This window comes from Dicentrarchus labrax, unplaced genomic scaffold (assembly GCF_905237075.1).
Source record: "Dicentrarchus labrax unplaced genomic scaffold, dlabrax2021, whole genome shotgun sequence".
NCBI classification, from domain to species: Eukaryota; Metazoa; Chordata; class Actinopteri; family Moronidae; genus Dicentrarchus; species Dicentrarchus labrax.
In genome coordinates, this window is record NW_026136708.1 from 20,953,287 (window position 1) to 20,977,154 (window position 23,868).

Below are 23,868 nucleotides of genomic sequence, written 5' to 3' on the forward strand. Positions count from 1 at the left end.
TCAAATAAAAACTAATAAAGTCTTACCTTCCTGGAGGATAAGTGAAACCACGTTGACCGGCGGCCACTTGCGTCGGAGATCAGGTGATTTCTCCGTCGGCTTCACATGTGGAAACATTCATACCTGTAATGGTTCAGAGCCGTCAGTCACACACACACACACACACACACACACACACACATTCCTCCACCTGTTGGCGTCTGTTTCCAATTCACCTCAATAACACAGCTCACCTGTTTAAACAAATCTACATTTTATTACTTCAGCAGTGCATATACAGCATTTTAGTGGTACAAATCAACTGAACATTAAGTAAAAAAAGTGTATTTTATCAAGTATTTTCTTATTTTCGTATGCATGTATGTTAACTCCATAGCCCTTATATGTGTTATGACCAGCACAATGTAATATAAAAACATGTATACTCAAATGTGCTCAGAGCGAATATGCCAAAAGTAGCATAGTAAGGTCTTTGTACAACCATTAAAACACACAAAGAAAAATACACATTTAATTGGTTAAGTGCACTCGGTTCGCAATGTGTTCTCGCTTTTCAAAAGGCTGCTTTATATTTTTAAAGGCATTTGAGTTATTTGACCCTGTGAGGCCGAAGCATTGATCCGAGGTCAGAGGAGCCTCTAACCAATCAGGAAAATCACATCACAACAGTTTTATCCTTCTGATATCCGATAGGCTCCGACATCAGTCGGATTCAGCTGCGAGAGGAAGAACAACTGGACGAGACAGCGGGGTCGAATATTTTAACTGGTTGAATTGAGCCCATAAGGTTCTCATATGTGACTGATTCCACCCTTTGGCAGCGCCAGGGAGAAATATTACATTAATATAACCTTTTTTAGCTTTTATAAACACATCTGTTGATCTAATTCGGTCAACATGTATTTTAGTTATTTCTAACAATCATACAGATTTAATAGGCTTATCTTTCTCCCTGACGCTGCCATTGTCCCAAGCAGGACGAGGCTGTTTATCATAGGATCTGTGAATATATCTGTTTTAGATCTTAAATCAACTTTGAAAATAACAATTTCCTTTAGTTTTATTCACAGAAATGATGCTGAGATATTGACCTACTGTGTGTATTTTTAAATGTTTCTTACTCCCCTTAAAATCAAGAAGGTTTCGTGCTCCGCTGTGAAGCTTTGGCGACCCCTAGTGGAGGCCCCGACCCCCAGGTTGGGAACCACTGCTCTATAAGACCGCTATAGCTGCTTGGTGGGAGACATAAGGGACATCTAGCAGCCTGGTGCTGAATGAAAGACACCAGGACCAGACACACAGAGGTCTGGCTGCCACTCAGTCGTACTGTCAGTTGCTTTGGTGCTGCACATAAAAACAGAGCAGATATTGTACGAGTGTGTGTGTGTGTGTGTGTGTGTGTGTGTGTGTGTGTGTGTGTAGGATTACACTCAATCAAGCACACATTAGTTGGAAAGGATACAACTTTAAAACCTTGTAAATGTCTAATTTGTTCCATCCACTCCTTTTAAGTACAGAGAAAAAAGAAACTGGATATCTGAGTGTAACTGCAGCGTATATCAGGTTGCTAATGCTGTATATAAAGTGTGTGTGTGTGTGTGTGTGTGTGTGTGTGTGTGTGTGTGTGTTCACCTGAAGACAAATGAGTTAAACATGGTTGAATGATATTTGGATGCCGGTGTCGTACAGGTAACTCTGTACTTTGGCAGCCGTGAGTTTTCAGTGAGAGATCTGTTTTTAATTTTTACATTTGAAGGACCGGACTGCCCAGAAATCCTCTCAGGTGGAGTCAGATGAACGTTTATCAGTAAACTCTTGTTTTAATGTGTTACTGTACTTTTATTTTATCACTTATTTCTGCTGTATTTAAGCTATATGAATCTTTATGTAAAGTCTGACCTGCTCCCCTTTAGGATTAACAGTTTAATCATTTTGGTTCATAAAATATGTAAAAATAGTGAAATATGCTGAAATCTTTAAATATTTTAATAGTCTAAAACAGATATTCAGTTTAAAATGATAGAAAATCAAAAGCAAATACCCACATTTCAGAAGCTGAAGGCAATGATTCATTGGTTTCAGTTCTAATATGTATTATAATAATTAGATCGACGCACTTTTCATTAGTCGGATAGTCGCAGAAAAACAAAAACAACTTTAAACTCTGTTCAGGAGCTGCGCCTCGTCGACGGGACTAAAGTATCACAACACGGACCTTTTATCCCGTAACACAGGGCGTCGCTTATCGGTGCACTGTTGCGTATGCTGTTAACTGTGTTGTTAACTGTGCTACGGCCATATTATCTGACTGCGAGCCCGAGGTAAAGGGGGAGCTTTGGACTGCAGGAAAGAGAGGAAGGGAGTCAGAATGAGCACCAGTGCCAGAGTCGGGTGAGCCGGGGACCGGAACGGTCGGAGGTCGGGTGGTCTACAGCGGCTCCGACCAGGACTCTGACTCTGGTTATTAATTAATTTAGACTGTAACACTGTGTTGAATCCTTGCTGGTTGTTCTGACACAGTCACAATCATTACTGCTGCTTCTGTTAGTGTTTGACAGGCCGCTGTTCACAGATAGAGATTTAAATAAGTAAATTAAGATGAATCCAAGACTGAACAACTAAATAACTACTAGGAAAATCTTTAGTCGGGGACAGTACAGTAATAATACAGTACACACACTGTTGGTCCTAATAGTCACAGTAAGAAACGTGTAGGAGTATTATTACTTTTATAAAACCAGAAACAAACCCTGTGAACAAAGTGAATTAAAGAAAATGAATGTCAGTTCATTATAAAGGGTCTGATAATGTCTGTAATGTACTAAATTGAGCTTGTTGTTATTCGGCAGTGGTGAAAACTATCGAGTGAGTTATCAGTCAAACCCACAATTCCCTGTTTTCTTTTGATACACATCAGTCTATTGAGTCTGGTTTCTCACCTCATTTTCCCTTTTCCCTCTATTCCTGCTTTCATTTGTCTTCCTCTGTGGCAGAGTCGAGGTTTAAAACCCTCCACAAACACTAAGGCACTTGAACACGAGGTAGAAAAAGTCCTTTCTGGCTGCACTTCCTTAAAAAAGTCAAATTCGTATCCAAATTTTTTTTTCTTTCTCTCTCTCAAATGGACACAAACTCTTAAAAGCACATCACGTGTGCAGAATCATTTTCATAAAAAGAAAGTGGGCCAGACCATCGGTTTACCCTACGAGAGACAACTTTAACTACAGAATATATGATCAGAGGGAATTCAACCACAGCTCCTTCGAGGACAGAAATGTGAGGTTTTTAAAGCCGAATTTTAAGGTGCACTAAAAACTTGTTTTCCCTTTTCAAATATAAAACTTTACAGGGTAAAGACACAGGTTCCTGCAGATATTTTATTCCAACCTGGATGTGTCCTGTTGGCTCCGGCAGGGAGGTGAGCAGGGACACTTGGGAGGTACCAGCCTTTTTGGATTCGAGGGCAGCCGTAAAGATTAAACCTCGCACAGAGAGGCATAAAACTCACAAGAAAAAGCTTGTCTGTTATGGTTGGTTTAGTGTGTGTGTGTGTGTGTGTGTGTGTGGTGCACATGTGCGTTGATGCTGAAACAACCCAACTTTTGGCAATGAGCACTGACAGACCCACCGCTGTAAATCGTACAGGGCAGGCGTCCACGCATCCATCTGTTTATACTCATCTGTTCTCTCTTCGTCGTAATCACTTCATCTGTCAGCTGCAGTGACTGTTAACCCTTTCACTAAATGTTTTTAGAAACATAAAGCACACGGTAAACACTGATTTGGTGATTTGCAGGTTAAAGAACGTCTAGATGTTGAGCTGAAAAGCTGCGATAATTGATTTTTTTTTCTCACCCGATAGAAGATACAACCCTAAAATGTCCTCATACAGTTGTGGCCAGCAGACACAGAACAACGTTAGCATTCACGTGCACTCGATGGAAGTCCAATGATCTCCTTTTAGCTCTGTTTTGATCTCTGCTGCTTTAGCTGCTGAATGTTCCACTTAAAGCAACATTAGGTAATGTTTCTACTTGGAAATAACAGCTTCTCAATCATTATTGATGCGAGTTGCGACGGGGTGAATGTTGCCTCTGTCCAACTGTTCTTGCAAAATGTTACCAACAGCTACGTCACTGATTTTGGTGAAACTGGATCGTATTTTATGGAGGAAATGTTTTCTGGTTTTCCCTCTGATGTCCTCCAGCTGCTCAACTCGTGTGATTTACAGAGTTTGCTGATGGACAGTAAAGTAATTGCTGCCAAATGTTGATGTTAATGCTAGTTAGCTTAGCCATACTGCCCTGAGCGTGCGGGGCCGGGTGCTCAGAGCACTGGGGGAGTGTTGGAGCTTTGGATCGAGAGGGGAGGAGGATGTTTTCAGGCCCGGGAAAGAGAGCGGCGCCTGTTAGGAAGACCAAATCTTACATAACATTGCTTTGATTCACCAGCTTGTCACTAACTTCACCACATCGACCGCATCATTTTCATTTGGGTTGCAGGAATCCAACCTGGTGACAGGCATTAAGAATACGTAAATAACCAATCTTCTCGCTGTCTGTCTGTTTGTTTATGGAGGTCACATAGAGGCTTCAGTATTAAAACTAACATACAGGTTATGTTTTAACAATGAACTCTGTAGAACTACAGATTTACTGTAGGTAATAACTTTTTGGGTAAAATATATATAATAATTAATTTTAATTTGAAGGTACCCTTTGTGCAACCACTCATTTATTTGCATGAGGACGCACACAGAAAAGGTGATGGATACAGTCCTGCAGAAGACTGCTGGCTAGAAGGGTCGTCCTCTATTAGTTGACTAAACTGTTGGTTGATGAGTCTTAGTTGACCCCTTTTGAATTAGTCGGATAGTTCCAACGAGAATAAAACGTCAAAATCCATCCGGGAGCAAACATGGAGGTACAGTAAACAATGCATGCTTTGAAATATTTTTTAAATATTTGCAATATTTTGCTTTGCAGATGTTTTAAGAGGCTGGAAAAGTACTTAGCATGTTTGTTAGTTTTGGTGAGTAAAACTAAATATGAAAAATCCTACAGGGAACCTTTAAAAGTAAAAAAAAATCAAAAAATGTGAAACTTTTAGCCCAAATTTTGTCCAGTTTTAACTCAACTCAAACTGCTTTTTGACCTGCAAACCATCAAATGATTACTCACTGGGTAATACTATACAATGATATATAATAAGGCATCGCCGTGGATGTGTACTATCACTCAAAAGCCGTTCCTGTATAATACTGTGAAGAGCAGCTGCCTGTAAATGAAAGATCAGTTTGTCAATAACAGTCTCGTCAGTTTTGTTTCAGCTCCTCAGCGACTTGCAGACACCAGCAGACAAATGGAAGGCTCTGTGATGGTGAATTGTCGGATTAACTTCCTCCCAACTCCGGAGGTAAAAACAGCAAACCTGACGAGCCTCTGATGGTCTGAAAGCTGACCTCCGGCCCTCAGTGAAGACTTGAGTCCTGCTGTGCGTTCATCCCCGTGTACCAGCTCGTAACAGGTGCCCAAAGTTAAACAATGTCTGCATTTTCTTTGCTCTCATGATTCAGTCTTGTAGCTAAATGTTTAATCATGATCTTCTTAAAAAAGATTTACTTCATGCACAACATGGATGTTTGTCAGGTGAGGTGGCAAAAAACGACAGTGCGAAGTGAAACCCCAGGCAGTGGTGGGACGTTGTGCACCTCGTAGCTTCTTGAAGGTTTAAGGCACTCTTTAAGGAGATGCTCGGCCGCTGCAGCAGTGTCAGGATCATGAAAAGGTTTATTTAGGTGATGCAGGTCACACCGGCGTCCTCCACGTGGCCACAGTTGGTTTTGCCCCAGCCAGGAAACTTACACTGGTGGATGGTGTCTTCTGCCCCGGTACAAGCCACATCATCCATCCAGATCAGACCGGTACCTGCACAGAGAGGAGGACATATGTATAACACTGTAGTCAGGACAATTTATTAACTGTGTAGGCTGTTAATTAATTAAATTATATGTTATGGCCACATTTTAGACTCACTGATTTAACTTAAATGAAAAAAGATGATTTTTATATATATTACCACATTCAGTATTCAGTGCTTTACTAATGAGCCACAATAATGTAATGTTTGTGAGTTCAAATATCATCATTTGGAAGCAAATATATTGATATATAGCATATATTTCTGCCACCTCTTAAAGTCTCAATGTCACGCCATGAATAATTCCCTCAAATCATACATCATCAGCAGGTCTTGACCACACTGATTGTAAAACTATTTACAGAGACCCAACAAGTCCCACCATGAGCAAGCACTTGGCGACAGTTGCAAGGAAAAACTGTTTGCACTAATTTCTCAGGCAGATGAATGATTCTTCAGTTGTTGATGTGCCTTTTTCCCAAAGGTTTACTGATTATAATGAAGGTTAAAGGTCTTTAAAAGTGGACGCAGAGACATCATTAGTGTGTATACGAGTCTTCTGATTGAGACAGTAAGTACTCCCAGTGCTTCCTCAGAATTGTTGATCAGATAATATTGTATCCGGTAATAAAACACACAGCTACAGCTGGTAAGCAGAGCTTTTGGCAGTATTGTTCTTGCTATAAACGTCGGTTCCTGTTTGTAAAACAGGAGTCACTGGAGGCTTCAGAAAGTCCCAGTTTTGCAACAGTTTTAGGTGGTTGGAGGGAATAAGAGTGAGGTCAAGAGAACATTTGGTTGTACTCACACGCTGATAATGCAGTTTAAGAATATATAACTAAAGGGTTTATGTGCTGTAGGTGAGAAGAGAGGCTGACTCATCAGTGCTGCCCTTAAAACAGCATCTGGAAGTCCTCTAAATCATAACTGTTATTCACTCAGGTGTCAGTGAGGAATTCACACAAACTGTAGAGCTCAGAAAAACATTCGATAGAGAAGAAGCCAATACAACAAATATTGGTAAAGTCACAGACGGGGGAGATAAAAAGCAGAAAATCCGAATTCACATAAACCAGAGAAAGTATCAGTTCAGCTCACGAGTCCAAACTTCATAAATCTTCTGAACCAAACTCTTCATCTTCCTCTTTTACTCCTCTGACAAAAGTTTAAGGTGCTGTCAAGCTCAGGACAACTGAAGAGCAGATTATTAAATGTGTATTAAAGGTCCAGTGTGTCGGATTTAGTGGCATCTAGCCCTGTAGTTGTAGATTGCAATTCCCCCGCTTCACCCTCCTTTTTCAAAAACGCAAAGGAGAAACTATGGCAGCCACGAAACTCACAAAAAACTTGAAAGGCCCTCTCTAAAGCCAATGTTTGGTTTGTCCGTTCTGGGCTACTGTAGGACTGACTTTCTGCCAATAGACCCTCCTAAATGTTACACACTGGACCTTTAAATCACAGCAAAACCTGTTTATTTTGGGCTGGTGTCATTGTAGTAACCCAGATTAAAGGAATTTAAGTGGTCACATTATTAGGCTTCATAGATTACTGAAAGCACAGATTGTGATCACATTTCAACAGATATCCATCGAGTCTGTTTACACCTGCTATTAACAAGCCTCGTGGTCAGTTCTAAATACCGATAATATAATGAAGTGTAAACAACTCAAACCACTTGCAGAGGTGGTTCGAGACGCATTTGACCACATATCTTTTGTTGTGTAAAGCCTAATGCATCCTGGTCCACAGTGTATGGCCGACATCCTTTAAGTACAAACAGAAAGCTGTCCGGTTTCTATTTAGTTCACTGTGATGCAGATTACCTGTTGGGCTCTTTTATCTGCAGAGATAAGCAGCAGATGTTTGTGAACACACGGCCGATATCCCTTTCATTAATTTACATCTGATTTTATTAACTAACCAAGAAGGGTGAATACATCTTATAGTTCTAATGCTCTGCTTGGTGCAAGTTGTATTGAAGCCTATGGAAGGTGCACGGTGAAGCACACTAAAAGCCAACTTATATACGACGTATGAGCTTCGATGAAGAGAAACTCTACCAAATGAAAGAACACACGTCAGAGGATAGAGTTATCCAAATGTGCGTGTTCTTTTATTTGCTGCTGGTCTCCAGATAGTATTTCTAAGATAATTATTGACATACTTTACAGGGAAGTATCATCTTCAGATACAATTTGGAGTTCTTTCATTTAGTAGAGGAATTTCTTCATCAAAGGTTTTTTAACATTTCTGGCAGCATCATCAGTGTTGATTTGCCCTTTAACAGAAGTTTCTTTAAATTAAGCAGTGGGAATGTAATTGATCTCTTGTTGTTCGTTATGTGGCTTTACGCTCTGGTCCATAAATGTTGGTATGTCCGGTATCGCAGAAAACTGGAAGCTTGGAAGCACATTTGTGAAAATTGACCGACCATACAGACACATCGGAGACGTTTCACTCGCTTTTTAGACAGCGAGTCCTTCCACTTGAGTTGTGTCGTTCCATTACAGCTGTACTCAGAGGTTTTTGTGTTCGCAGAATTTGCTGATATGTTCCCTAAAAACGCTGACTCGTGTTTGGGAACCGGTTTATTTCCAGTCCTGTCAGTTCCAACTTGGACGGTTTTTGGTATTTTTTTTTTACCACATTAGTGCTCAATTAGAGTAAATACAGATCTGAAGAATTTAAATCATCGTTGGACACATAAAACTATCCACTAAAAGCCAGACTAATAAAATGTAGGTTGACTCAGGTCAGTTTTATTCACATTGCCCAAAATCCCAAATCTAAAATGTCTTCACAATCCATACAACATACGGCCCTTTATATCCTAATTTAGATAAGAACAGTGGTAGAAAGAGAAAATCTAATTACTGTGACACAAATGTGTAGGATTTAGTGGCATCTAATGTTTGAGATTGCAACTATCTGAACACCACTGCCATCATATGATGACCTGGGAAAAAAATGGGCTGTTAAGTGGCCCGAAACTTGCGAAAATGCAAAAGGCCAGTGTTTGGTTTGTCCGTTTGATGTCATGGAAGGCAAATAGCAGCGTCTGTAGATAAAATGTCTCATTTTAAGGTAACAAAAACACAACAATTCTTATATTCAGGTGATTTTACACTAATGAAAACATACCTGTGAATATATATTCAATATCTACCAATAGATCCTCCTAAATGTAACACACTGGACCTTTAAGTAAGAAAATACTCATACAAGTACCCCAAAACATGACTTAATTACAGCGACGTCAGTACTTTCACCCCTGGATAAGAAGGATAATATTGAAATAAGATTTGTTTTCCAGGACAAGGGAATTATTTCTTTTGTCCTGGAAAACAATCTGACTATAAAATCTGATCAAAATGTTGCGTTTAAAGTCTGATATCTGAATAAAAACAGCAAAAATCAGCACAGTCATACCTCACTCAAACCATATGCTCCCTACATTCCTGCTGTGCTTTCACATCGTAACATAACAAAGAGAAACTAGCTGCGGATTTGACGTCTTCAAAGCAGCATGAAACACCAGGCGCACGTGGCTCCATGCAGGCGTGCACAGGATGGAAACGAGGTATGCACCGGGGAATACATGAGCCCCAGCTGTTCTGCTGCTGTGCCTTCGCAGGGTTTGCTTTAATGGACACGGACCTTTAAACTGTTTACTCTGAAACTCAACACACTTTTATAGCAGTTTGGTCCGCTCACACCGAATTTATGATATTTCTCACAAATGAATCACCAAAAACAGTGTGTGGGATTTTGAGGGAACACCCAGGGACAGTTTAGAAGAGAGTCACTGCATTTCAGAGTGATGGGAAGGACAAAAAACAATCCTATCTGCAGAGAATGAGTCAGTCCTGGACTTTGGTTACTGATTCTCCTTGTGTCCGTCCTCACTGATTACAGGTCAGACAAACACTGTTCTTTGGTTTCTTGTCGAGGGAGATGTCAAATCAGTGTGTAGAAAGCTAATTTACTGGAATTCCTCTGTAACACTAGAGCTTGAGTTGGAAGCTTTAGGACCACGGAGGCATTTGACAAGTGCTAAAATATCCTGATTACATGGTTGAGATTCAAATTTAAAGGTCCAGTATGTCACATTAAGGAATATCTACTGGCAGAAATGGCATATAATATTTATAGGTATGTTTTCATTCGTGTATAATCACCTGAATATAGGAATCATTACAGATGAGCTGTTTTTATCTGCAGAGGGAGCGGGTCCTCTTCTGGTGGCATCTGCCATATTCAACCACCATGTTTCTACAGTAGCCCAAAACACAGGCTCTAGATTTGGCCTTACACATTTTTCACAGGCCGTTCTCATTCCCAGGTTGTCAAATGCTGATGCGAGTGTTCAGTTGGTTGCAGTCTGCAACTTCACCACTAGATGCCACCAAATCCTTTACACTGCTTCTTTAAGAAAGTTTTAGAAACTTTTGAACTAATATCAAACTGAAACATGCAATAAACAGTGTTTGGTTTGTCCATTCTGGGCTCCTGTAGAAATATGGTGGACTCTGTAGATAAAAGGCTCATTCTTGCCACTGCTGCTGGTATTTTCATTCCTCAAATACTAGAAAAGGCAATATTCTGAAAGTATTTCCATTACTAACATCTAAAGAGAAGATATTAACTGGTCAAAACACAACTTTATAACACAATAAGTTATATTTTGCACTTTAATTTCAGCTTCAGTTAAGATTCTTGTGGTTTCATGTCTGTTATGTGATTATAAATACACTCTTCCTCGCTGCTCTGTTGTTCTTATATATCTTATATCATGTGTGTTTTTATTATTGACTTGGTTGCTTCTATAAAGTGTGTTTTCTCCTGCCACATCTGGGTCTGAGAAAGATGTTATGATTAAAAAAAAAAAATCAAAATCAAAAAGGTAGGTGACTCATCTGAAAAGATATATTTGTATTCCAGATAATTTTAAATTGAATCCAGCGGTGATGTTAGTCACCGCTGTTGTCTGGAGGTCGTCCCCTGGAACAAAGGCATGTTTTCCCCCAATTTTCCAGACTCATTGGTATCAACTCTGCCTGGACAGAGACCCTGAATGATGTAAGGCTGAGTTTGGTGAATGAAATAAAACAGAGAGAGAGAGAGATGGATATGACCTCTGAGACTTTCTTGACGACATCTGGCTCACATGACTTTCCCCATAAAACCTTAATATTAATCCCTGCAGCATTTTAGGGCACTGTTCAAGTAATACCACTCAACAGCACAAAAAAAAACAGCAGTTAGTAAAAAATCAGAACTACTTCCATCAGTAAATGTCTCCATTGATGTGCCATGGGCAGAAGTTGTTCCACTGATTTCCTGCTGTGATTTAGATGTTCTTTATCTCAAAAACTGACCAGCAACAATGAGTTGAAAAGGGAAAGTGTCTTATAATCAAAGTATTATCAACTTGTGTCACTGTGGTTAAAACACTGGGGGAACTTTGGCATTGTGTTGACTTTTAATACAGCTTTTATGTTCTGTCACCAGAAACTATAAAGTTAGATAATCACAGTTAAAATCTTGTCCAACTTACATTATCATGGCATAATGAAAAGCCCTCATGTACTATAAAATGGTTGGCGATACAGTTCTGTACTTTGGTTGCCTCTCTTTGCAGACATGAGCAGCAGAGGTGGGACCAAGTCATTGTTTTGCAAGTCATAAGTAAGTCTCAAAGTCTTTGCATTCAAGTACCAAGTCTCGCCATCTCGGCAGTCCTGACTCCGTCGGCTCCCCGGTTAAAAAGATGGGCCAAGGGGTGGAGCTGAGGCGGGCCGAATGAAGCCTGGTTGCTGAAAACAGCCGCCTCTAACGGCATCCACCTGTCACTCAAAGCAGCCTCAATTATGCATAACTTTTTAAGCCTTAATATAGTTTAAACTTTACAGACGTTTTCCTTGTCTGTAAGATTCTGCATGGCTTGGGGGCATGTCCAGGTGGGGCACTGATTTATGCAGGGGCATGAAGTATGTGTCTCAGCTCTCCAGTCATTCCCAGTTTATACAATTCTAATACTGTTTATAGGTGGAAAAACTGCATGGGATCAGCATAAATAAAATAATATCACTTCCATGAGGCTGTTGTTGGCAGATCACAGGCAGCTACAGCGCAGTTAAAGCTGCACACAGAGTTTATATTATGTTAATTATAAAGTTTATTAAGATAAATGGCCTTAATAATCATTAATAACACCAAAAAATACACTAAAGTGTCAAGTTAGAAACCCTTGTTGCATGAAACTACTGCAGCTGAAGTTAAACTTATTTAAAAACAGTTGCAGTTCCCAGGATTCCCAGGATAACGTGCTTCTGTTCCCGGGATAGAAAATGTCTAATTTTCGGGAAAAATATGAATCCCTAGTGGCTACTTTCGCTAACATCACTACAACAGCATATATTGGCAAACAGAGAAAATTTAACGTAACCTGAGACACGAATCCTGGCTGGGATAACACGTTTTAAAGTCTTTCCAAACAAGCAGGAAAATTGTATCCTGTATACTCGTACCCTGTCCGAAGCGTCCAGTCTTATGGACCTCGCTGGCTCCTCGGTATCCCAGCATCCGACACACCACGTCTCCGTCCTTTTTATCCCAGACGTCGTCGCACACGGTCCCCCAGCGGCGCTCGTGGAAAACCTCCACGCGACCTTCGTGAGGACCGGACCCGTTCACCAGCCGCACCATGGTCTCCTCCACTGCAACACAAACACACGTTAACAAAAATAATCTGTGTGTTTCTGCCATTTAATGTGTTTGCAGACTGTTTTTATGCATTTATTTGGAGCCTTTGTGCAGAAATACCAAAGTCTTTATTATTTACGCCAACTCGACTGATAAAACACATGACTCTCTTTTATCCGGCGTTTGCTTGGCATGGCTTTGAACTCACACTGAGCAGATTATTTTGTGTGTTTATGAGTTTAATGAAGCCCTGTAAATCAAATCAATATGAAAACAGACGGAGATGAATAGGTTGTTTTCGACATGCTGCAATGAATTTCTCCCCCCCTCCCCAAAAAACCCCCAAAGAAATAGTCTTTGCTTTGATTCAACAACACAAATAAATAAATTTTTCTGAGGGACCTTTTTCTTTCCTCCTCTTTTTGTGAAACCCCCTCGTAAAGAAGTTGGGAGGATGCAAAGATTTGGGATTGAAGTTCAGTCCAAAAGTGATTTTTCAGTGATTGCTGAACATCATTTGAACATCAGGACCTGCAGTCTGGCAGTATTCGAGAACCGACAGCGTAACATTCATAACTTTGCTGCATACATCTGTAAGTGTTTATCCACCTTACTGAACCAGGAAGTCACTGCTCCCAGTAAAACAGTCCCGTACATTAACCACAACTTATTGTTTTTGCCCTTTTTGTACAGGTTCGACGAACAAGACATAATGTTCAATATCCAAAGGCTTAAAAGGTAGCGCGCACACACACATTCCCAGGACAAAACTGACTAATATTAATTTCACCAGTTTATTTTGGCTGAGTCAGATAAACATACAAATGTTTCAGCCTGATTGACCTTCATCACAGCATCAGCAAACAGGATATAAAGTCTTTTCAGTGAGCTTTAGCGGTGCTGCTGGGTGGATATTTTTACCCCTGTTTACAGTCTTTGTGCTAAGCTAAGCGGCTCCATATTTATCATACAGACGCGAGATCTTCTGATCTAATTCTGCAAGAAAATGAATAAGTGTATTTCCCAAACTGTCTAACTATTCCTTTAAAAGGACCAGTGTGTAGAATTTAGTGGCATCTAGAGGTGAAGCTGCAGATTGCAACCAACTGAACACTGCTCGCGTCAAATATGTGACGACCTTGGAATGAGAACGGGCTGCGAAACTCACAAATAAGCCAGTCTGGAGCCGGCGTTTGGTTTGCCTGTTCTAGGCTACTGTAGAAACATGGCGGTTCAACATGGCGGACTCCGTCAGGAAGACGCGGGTGACCTCTGCAGATAAAAACGTCTCATTCTAAGGCAACAAAAACACAACAATTCTTATTTCTGTTATGTTTTAAGTGTGTTTTAACTTAACAAATATAACCTCATAAAAATATAAGAGAGAAACTTTAACTTTTAACTTTTCTGTATGGTTGTATTTGTCTGTTTATTGAGATATTATTAGTTAAATATGTGTTTTTCTTTTCCTTTCTTGACATTTAGTGAGTTTCTTATGTTGATTAAAGCCGTTGCAGTTGGACTGATGGTGAACATATCACCCAACCCTAGTGCAAAGTACAGTTTGATTCGGGTTTGGAGGTGCCTTTGCTCAGGGACATACAACATACAAGAAACCACATTATAATCAGAATGAATTGTGTGTGTGTGGATCCACGGTAGATCTCGTATTCCTGAAACTATGCAGCAGCTGTACTCGTATAATTGACTTGATTTATCACCTTGAGACAGAGAGGTAAACACACACACACACACACACACACACACACACACACACACACACTCTTCTGGACCTTGGTGTTGACAAAGTGCTGGAGAGTAAAGCCAGACACATTATCTAGACAGGATATTAGTCTCATCAGACCATCATAAATTTTAACTGTGTACCATTTAACTCTCATTATACAGTGGAGTACTTTGCACTCACTAGCCCATCATAATTTAATGTCTACCATAACATGGTACTATCATATCTAGCTGCACAAGTTTGTATCATATTCTTGCAGAAAACCCAGGAAATTAAAAACAGAAATGACATGTAGGCCTACTGAAAGAAAGAAAAGGCCTGAAAGAGAGAAAACCAATGAATGCAACAAGGGATGAGTAATTGAATATTCAATTACCTGAAACAGATGTTGAAACTATTTGTTCACTCATCAAATACAAAAAAGTCCCTCTTTTTTCTTTCCAGTTTCACAGTTGCTGTGAAGTTGGGTAAAAACTGGAGACCCTGTTGGCACGGAGATGAATGAGTGCGACAGTGATTAATATTTGTTATAGCGGTTAAATAAAGGATACTTTAAAATGTCCTTAAATGAACCTCTGGGGCTCCAACGGCAGCAGAACAAACAGACTTTATAGTTATTGTTATGGCTCGACTTTTACTCACTGCTGATTCATTGAAAAACAAACTTAAATTAACTGCTTTTATCTTCCATATTTCTTGTGGTTTTGGGTGAATTGATTGAATTAATGTTAATATTGGGTATCATTTACATATAAGTGCCAGTAATTGTAGCTTTGCAGCTTTACAGGTTTGTTGACACTGATTCAGTTCTTTTTTTTACCAACATTTACTTTAATGGTCAGAAATCAACAATATCTCTGAACTGACTACATTAACCATTAACCAGTTTATTAGCTAGTGTTTTTATAACATAGCTAACTAATGATTGATGTAGATTAGCTAGCTAGTTAGATACTTAAAGCACCACAGTATTAATTATTAATGTATATTATATAAATGGATAATAATTATTAAGCAATTAATGTGTATATTAATTTTATGTTGCAGCTGGTAAAACTGGGGCTTTTTTACTTTATATACTGAAGTGAATTTTACCAAGCAATCAATAAAGTCTTATCTTTATCCATAAAAATACATCATAATTAATTTGTTTATTATATTTGGTATTATTAATCTGAATCTCCAGGTCACAAGTAACTAAAGTTGACACATAAATGTAGTAAAGTATAAATCGATTGTTATACTTGAGCTGGAGAATATAAGGGACGATATTTAAAGTCTGAAAACTATGAAGATATTATAATATAAACTCTCTCATATCAGCGACTGGCTCACACAGGCAATAAAAGGTCTTTATCAGTCCTAATATATCATTCTTATCTTACAGTTCACATGTTAGAGTTCACGTCTCTCTCACTCCATTCATCTTTTCCTCTCTCGTTCCTCCGCTGCCCGTAAAGTGCCCGGGGCTCCCTGCTGTACATTGAGACACTCTGGGAGGAAGAGGAGGATGAAGGAGAGGGTCTGGATGGAGGAAGCACATGTAGACTTCAGAGATAACGAGAACCATACGTTCATATCTCTGCCATAAAGAGCCGGACTGCAAACATATTGGTGAATATGCTGAATTATGTGAATCTAGTGGAAGTGTACTTTATTTATTTATTGATAAATGGTAGAAATTAACCAGATGCATGTTGTTTTATTGTAAAACGATAATGTAGTGTTAACATTTATTAAACTGATTAAGTGACATATTTTATGGATATTTCATATAATATTCAAAACTTTACAAGACGTTTAAGGGATTTGGAGCAGATTGTTTCCCGTTTAGGTCATTTGTTTTTACAATTCTCTCTCTTTTATATATTTCTTTAATCATTTGTAAGGATATTAAGTGATATTAACTGTATATGTGTAACACCAGAACAGAAAACCTAACAGGCATAGCAACAGTAGCTAATGGCTGCAAGTTGAAAACATTTTCTGGTGTCATTCAGTCTTCCAAATCGTATTTCAATATCACAAAATATCAACACGTCAGAACCAAAAATCCTGTTCCTGGGATGGAAAATAAGTCTCAAAATGTTGAATTACTAAGAGCTTTATGTACTTAACGATTTCCTGAGTCAAAAAGCTTGTGTACAATCACACACACAGCCACAGAGAGAAGAGCTAGCAATTAAAATAAATACTTAATTAAGCAATTATGCGAAAATCAAGGATTCCAAGCCATAACTTATCCCGTCTGACAGCTCTCATGTTCACCTTGGACAGCCAACAAAGTGGTTCGCCCATAAAGTAGAAACACTCCCTAATTTGGAGACAGCTTGACATTTCACAACAAGCCTGTGAAAGTGAAGGAAATTAATGCTGCATGAGACATAATGACTGTTTTCGTCCAGGGAAAAACTACACACAAGCAAGCTCCAAGCGTTGGTGGTCGTCCAAGTGGTCCAAGCCTCAGAGGCCGGGGGGGAGCTCCAGCACCGGACTGTCGGTACCTGAGGAAGGCCAGAACATGGAGTGATCGCTGTTAATGTTTATCTGGCCGGCAGGAAGGGTCTGGACTGGACGGCACTGAATGGCTTCAGGACGACTGTTAACTAGCTCCATCTGTTCATAAAATGTTCTCCCTCAAACTCAGATGTTGTTGTCGTTCACGTTGATTGCTCTTCTCGTCTTTTTTTTTTATGTTTTCTTCTCTCGACTTTTTTTTTTCAGTTTGATGGAATTTGTTTTCTTCTAATTTGATTTTCTTGGCAAGTGAACACGCACACCCAAAATCTGGCGAGCACACAAGCATATGTTGAAATCGGTTATTTTGCTTTTACAGGAATAGTTTGACGTTTTTTGGACATACGCTTACTTGTTTTTCCGTCAAGTCTTACACGACAAGATCAATAAGATCAACTCTCATGTCTGATCTGTAAATATTAAGCCAGGAAGTCTGATGTCGGAGTTGGAATCACAACCCAACTGGTCGCATTGTAGAGCATCAAGTCAGAAAACCAAACTCTAGTCGTGTTAGCCGTTACCCATTAACATTAACGGTCGATAACAACTGAAACTGAAGCATTACGTTTTATTTTGCTCATACAAACATGTCCGTGGACATCAGTTTAACAGTACTGTGACTGATTTAATGAGACACAAAAGACAGAGGTGCTAATAAACTGAATATTACAACATGCACAGAGCAGCCATCTGAGATTTTGAGGTCGGAAATGACTTCCTCGTTCAAATGGAATGAACCATTATTAAAATTAATTATTATCTCATGAATGTATTCCCAAACATGGACACGTACTACAAGATTAGAAAAAAAGGATATTATTGAGATTATGTTGCCAGAGGGAGCAACGCACCGCCTCACATGATCTCATTGGGAAGTGAATAAACTGAAGAGTGACGAAGAGGAACAACTGCCTGCAGGAACGTTATGGATTTGCAGCTTAACGAGTCTGGATGAGAAAATGGTCGGGTAGATATGGTCAACGTGGGTTGTCTATTCTTCAGAGAGAGCTGGAGGTGAGTTTTTAAAGGTCCAGTGTGTAGGATTTAGATTTAGTTACAGGTTACAACTAACCGAACACTGCTCGTGTCTGTATTGGACAACCTGGTGATGAGAACGGGCTGTGAAGTGTGTAGGAGAAACTATGGAGGCAGCAAAACTCCCAAAAAAACACAAAACTCTCTCTCATTCACTTTAGTATTGATGTAATCATTCAGATTTCAACTTCTAAATGTCGAATCTGTTCTATAATCTATAATCGGGGCGACTCAGATGAGTCTGGAGCCAAAAGACTGGATCTATAAACCCTCTCACATTACTAGTTAATCTGGTCTGGAGATTGGTACCAACCAATGTCCCACACCAGATTTCTCCTCCGATTGTTGGGAGGGTAAATAAACTCCGGCAGTCTGAGCCCGGCGTTAGCTTAGCATAAAGACTGGTGGCTCACCAATTTACATCATGTAAAAGACCTTGAAATGGTCAAACTGGGTCTAACTCTGATGATGAAATTGTAAAATACAAGCAAAAGACTAACCCACCTCACTGTTTCTGCATGTGTGTTCGCTTAACTGTGCGCATGAAATCAGAAATGAATCAAATTAAAGTTCGCTGTGGGGGAGCTGGGTTGTTCTGTTCCAGCAACAGATAATTAGATTCAGCAAATTAAAGTGAACAGAGATAATAAAGACTGAGTGAGCAGGGGGGGTATCAACACACAAGTGGGAAATGAAGAGTAGAAAATAAATATATATTGATCTCTGGATTGATTGCTGGAGGCTTCAGGTGAAAATAAATTCCTCACCAGAGTCCGAAGCAATCAGTGAGAGAGTTTATATTTGGATTGCTGTAGCTGCAGAGGTCAGCAGTAAAAAACAGCCCGTCAAACATTTAAACCACAACACTTAAAGGCTGGACCCTCGAGATCAAACAGTCAGAAAGTAACAGCTGTGTGTGTGTGTGTGTGTGTGTGTGTGTCACCTCCAATCTCTCTTATAACAGTGTGCAATTCCCCAAAAAAGAAAAGCAAATGAGGTGTTTGGTTACACACACAGGAAGATGTCAGCTAATGTTTATAGAGAGATATTTAATGCCTTCATACTGAAAATCCTAACCTAAGTGGGACAGTTTATGATATTTTTACCTGTGAAACATGGAAATATTCACAGGAAAACACAATATTGTGAATATTTAATCTTTATTTGTACTGTGAGAACAAAAAACCTTCTAAAAAAATACTTAATCGGGAATGTTTCTGTAAGTTAGTGTCACTTAAAGTTTAAAAGCTGCTTCATCAAGAATATTCTTGTAGAGTTGAGAATTTAAACTGAAACATGGATGATTTACCTCGATTCACGAATTAAAGACCATCTTTGTTCTATTTCCTCCTTTTTCTTCCCTTTTACTGGATGTTTCACTGAAGAGACTCAAGAGTCAATTAAAAGACCATCAATCCAGATAGAAGGAGCTGTTGTACTCAGATGAAACGTCTCTCCGTCTCTTTCTCAATCTACAATCTGGGGTCCATTTGCTCTGATCCTGTCAGAGACATAACGTCCTGACACCCAACATGTGCAGACGAACTCGCATTTTTCCCACAGACCAAACATCAGTGGGTTTTAAGGTCACTTTGAGCTCATTCTGGTGATCATACAGGTATGCGCTTGTATGCTTTGAAGTGTAAAAAGATCTGAGTCGCGCTTCAAACGAAAAGTCAGCCACAGACGGTTAGTGACAGGAAAGTGCCCGACACAGAGATATGATATGTCTGACAGCCAGCAGCATGTGGTCTCTCTCAGAAACCTCAAACATCCGTGGCTAATGGTGAACGATGTGAGGCGAGTGAAGGGCAGAAACAGCGTTCAGATGGTTGAACGCCGCTCCGTCGCTCATCACGACGGAGAACCGCCGTGATGATGTAACAAAAGGTACACTGTAAAACCTGACGACACAACTTAATAAAAATAACATTAATTCATCTAAACTCAAAGCAGTATTTTAAGTTTTAGTGATATAATTCCAGTTTGTTCCAGTGACTCATTTTCTTTAAGTTGACTTAAAGACTTAAATTAAAATGTAAAAACTTAATTTACCCAAGTTACCTGAACAATAAATACATCAACTCAGATATCTTTCATGCTTAAATTGTTTGAGTTAATAAACTTAAATGGTTTCAAGCAACAGTCCAGTCCTTGAAATAATAAATTATAATGCAGTATAGTTACATGTTTTATTTCAGTTTATTAATCATCGTAAGCATCAATTATGCCTCCAAATAATTCTTAATAAACCCCAAAGTTTAAAGATTTGATGTTTGCCACATAAAAAACACATTTTGATAACCAAAATAATTAAATTATAAATTATTTTTTATTGTACGTCAGCTGTGTCAGCAGAGTGGATTCAACTTCAGTGGTTCGATTTGTATAAAGAAGCTTTAAATTCAATTCTGTTCACACATTTTAAATAAGTTTGGAGAAATGCTGCATATATGAGTGAAACTTCAATTAACTGAATTGAATTAGTACAATTAACTTAAATTACCCACATTACCTTAGCAATAAATACTTGAGTTACTCAAATCAAATATCTCTCATGAGTTGAACGAACTCATCAGGTTTTACAGTGCAGGACATTTGTGGTAAAAACATTTGGTTTTGGGGTCAATAATGTGTTTTTTTCTTTCTGCCTGAATCCAGATTGTATGGTTCTGTGTGAGGTTTCAGTTTACCGCCACAGGACATACACGCAGACACATAATGGGTTTCAAATCCTTTTGAAGTAGAACCGAAGCATGTGGTTCTTCATCGTGTGTCAGAAACCGTGAGATTACGCTGAAAAGAAAAGCAGATCTACGGATCCTTCAGGTGGGTCGGAGACGTCTGAGGCCCATAAAGTCATCAGCTCGTAAATACTTTGTTCTTTTATTGCCAAATGTTGGTTTTGGATCATAAGCACTGATGTACATTATTATATATATAATACAGCTTGTATTATGCAGCAGTACTGTGCAGCATTTTACTAAAATATAACTACATTTATATAAATATTCTGTTTTATTTTATCCTGCTTCAAACATTTCAAATTAAAATTCAAGAGATCACCTCTTTAAATGTATGGAAGCCCATTTAAGGCAGGATAAGACAATAAATAATGAAAATTTAGGGATGATAATGATAATTTTCTTCATCAAAGTTGAATGATCACTTAGTTAGAGAGTAGAATCTAAAATAAAGTTTTTATGGAAGCCAATTTCAGCCAAGGAAGAAAATAAATGATGAAAAGTTAGGGAAGATGTTATAGATTATAAAAAGTGATCAAATACTAAGTAAAAATTTAGATTCTTTTCAGTAAAAATTGAATGATCACAGAATCAGAGTCATAGAGTTTAAAATAGTTTATATGGAAGCCCATTTTCTACCAATGCAGATAAAAAATGAATAATGATTAAAGTCATAAATTGTGACTCTATAAGTTGAACGTATGCGACGCTAACTCATAATTTAGTTGTATATGTTGTCATATGTAGGTATGTATGTATCTCTCATGTATTGCCATTACATTACATTACATGCAGAGAAACAGCATCAGATGTAGAATAAACAGAGGAATACAATCTGCTGTCACTTAAAATGCATCCTAAAGACTCAGGATAAAGCTTTATATCTAAACATCTTATATTCAGGATTCATTTCTCACACATTTATCTGTTTCTATCTTTCTTTGCAGTATCCTATCACAGTTTGTTCTTCCTCTTTGTGTTGGCTACAGAAATGTGAATGAATCTTGGAAATAAGTGTGATCATCGCCCACACTAAAGTTGTGGAAGCTCTTTAGGGAGTGGAGGCAGAGCTTTATTACTCCAATTCATAGTGTATATTATGTTTCTACATGTGTGCGGGTTGCAGAATTACAGTTTATTAAAGCATAAAGAGGATTACAACCCAAAGAATAAAACAATATTCTGCTGTTGTTCATCTCAAACGGTTTAGTGGGAGACGAAGATGATGGAAAACATATAAAACGGTGTCACTGGAACTGAAACAGCAGTTTGTTTCCGCACTAATTAGACGGCATATTACTGTAACACAAGTTACTCCAACACGCTTTTCCACAATGAAGTCTATAAAAAAGTCAATTTTCTGTGTTGAATCTTTTAGCAGACCATGTTCACTTTTTATTGGATTAACTGACATCTGCGTGAATGTGTGGTCATCGTACAGGCCTGAAGCTACTGCTGGCAGCAGAACATTAATGACCTCGCTCAACCAAAACAGACACATGGCCTTTCTTACGGGATGTTGTTATTTTAGGGAATTTAAGTTAAATGTCCCAGATTTGCTATGTTTTGTTGTTATTTAAGGAGACCTATTATGTCCATTTCTAGCTCTATATTCTCAGTCTGACTCCACTAGAGTGGCTTCTTTCTTCAATCAGACCTATTTATCTTATACTGGCCCTTCATGTGGTGTGCTCTCCAGGGTCCGACAGCTTCAATAACTTTAGCATGTATAATATCTCTGAATTTGATGAATTTACTGTTTATCAGATCACTAATGAGACAAGAATTACGTTGCAAAAGCACCACTTTTATAACTTTATTCTCAGATTTTAGTGAAACTGGATCAGATTTTATGGGGAAAATATTTTAAGTCCTGATGGAAGTACAGCCTTAGCCATTTGTTGTTAGCAGTTAGCTACTTCAGCCGTCCTATTAGGTGACTGCCTGAAGTGGGAGCTCAGAGCAACCAGGAAAGCGTTGGTTTTAACGTTTTAACGAGTAAACTCTGTAAATCCCGGCGAGTTGAAGCAGGGAAAACTATTCAGTCCTGAGCAGAACTGTTCTCCCTGTTTTTGACCGTATAAAGAAAAATGAATTCTGAGCTTTTTACTCACTCAGATTAATTTTACATATGTTCACCTCATTTATTATTTTTTCACATCATTATTTAACATCCAAATCTGACATTATAACATTATATAAATGACAGAAACTTAAAGCATAATAGGACCTGTTCTTCATTTCTGCTGGTTCCCCTTAAAACCCCATTAAGGACCCTGGAGGATCCCAGATAAATGGCTGAATAGTTACTTAATGACCCGTCACTGAAAACATTTTCAATGCAAACCACGCAGGCTAACGACGTGCCTGGTGGATGTACATACATCAGTTTTAACCAGGACAGACTCTTCGTGGGCAGCTGAGAAGACGTCAGTACTTTTCTGAGTCTCACAGAGTTTTCACCCTAAAAACAGCAGCACTGGTCCTTTGTTCTCACGGCAGTGTGAATTATGATTATTGTCTCAGAAGCAACTGACATTATATAATTAGTGGACGAGGTCACGATAGGTTCAAAGTTGCTGTTTCTTTGTTGTGGACTGAATACTGTCACTTCTTCACACTGTTTATCAGCTCTTACCTGTTTTCTCTCCTCGGTCTCCTCGATCGCCTTTCTCCCCCTTCAGCCCTCTTTCTCCTCTGTCACCTGAGGACGAAACGAGAATACAAACTGAAAATCAATATATATAAAACACTGAAGATAATAGCACTGAAATATCACATTAATAAAGTACGAGTCGCTCTGATTTTGTTATTACTTGAGCAGAAAAAGCCTCTATATCAGTGATTCCCAACCTTTTCCCTTAAAAGACCCCTTTTCTATCATTTATTAAACTGATTCTGTGACATATTATATGGATATTTCATATCATAATAAAAACTGTACAATGAATCCAAACAGTGAACTCAGTAACTGCAGGAAGTTTGTGTAAAACGAGTGATTTGGATGAATTTTGAGCAGATTATTTCCTGTTTAGGGAACTTTTTATACAATTCTCTGTCTGTATTATGTATTTTTATCATTTTCAACAATCATACAGACTTAATACACCTCTTTTTGGACAGATTCAGTGTTGCTCTATAACATAACGGCACACAGGTTTGTCTGCAGGTTTCAGTAAAACAAGAACCATATAATCATAT

At 38.8% G+C, this 23,868-nt stretch overlaps 1 protein-coding gene across 1 annotated transcript in view; it reads right to left on the reverse strand.

Moving 5' to 3' along the window:
• Positions 1–236: 236 nt before the first annotated feature.
• scara5 (scavenger receptor class A, member 5 (putative)) overlaps positions 237–23,868 on the reverse strand; it is an 87,941-nt gene continuing 64,309 nt past the window's right edge. Inside the window, exons 10-12 of the mRNA XM_051409774.1 lie at positions 23,306–23,371; positions 12,450–12,638; positions 237–5,927 (exon numbers count right to left, since the gene is read on the reverse strand). Coding sequence (XP_051265734.1) covers positions 5,794–5,927; positions 12,450–12,638; positions 23,306–23,371 — 389 coding nt within the window. The 3' untranslated portion in view covers positions 237–5,793. The remainder of the gene's footprint in view (positions 5,928–12,449; positions 12,639–23,305; positions 23,372–23,868) is intronic.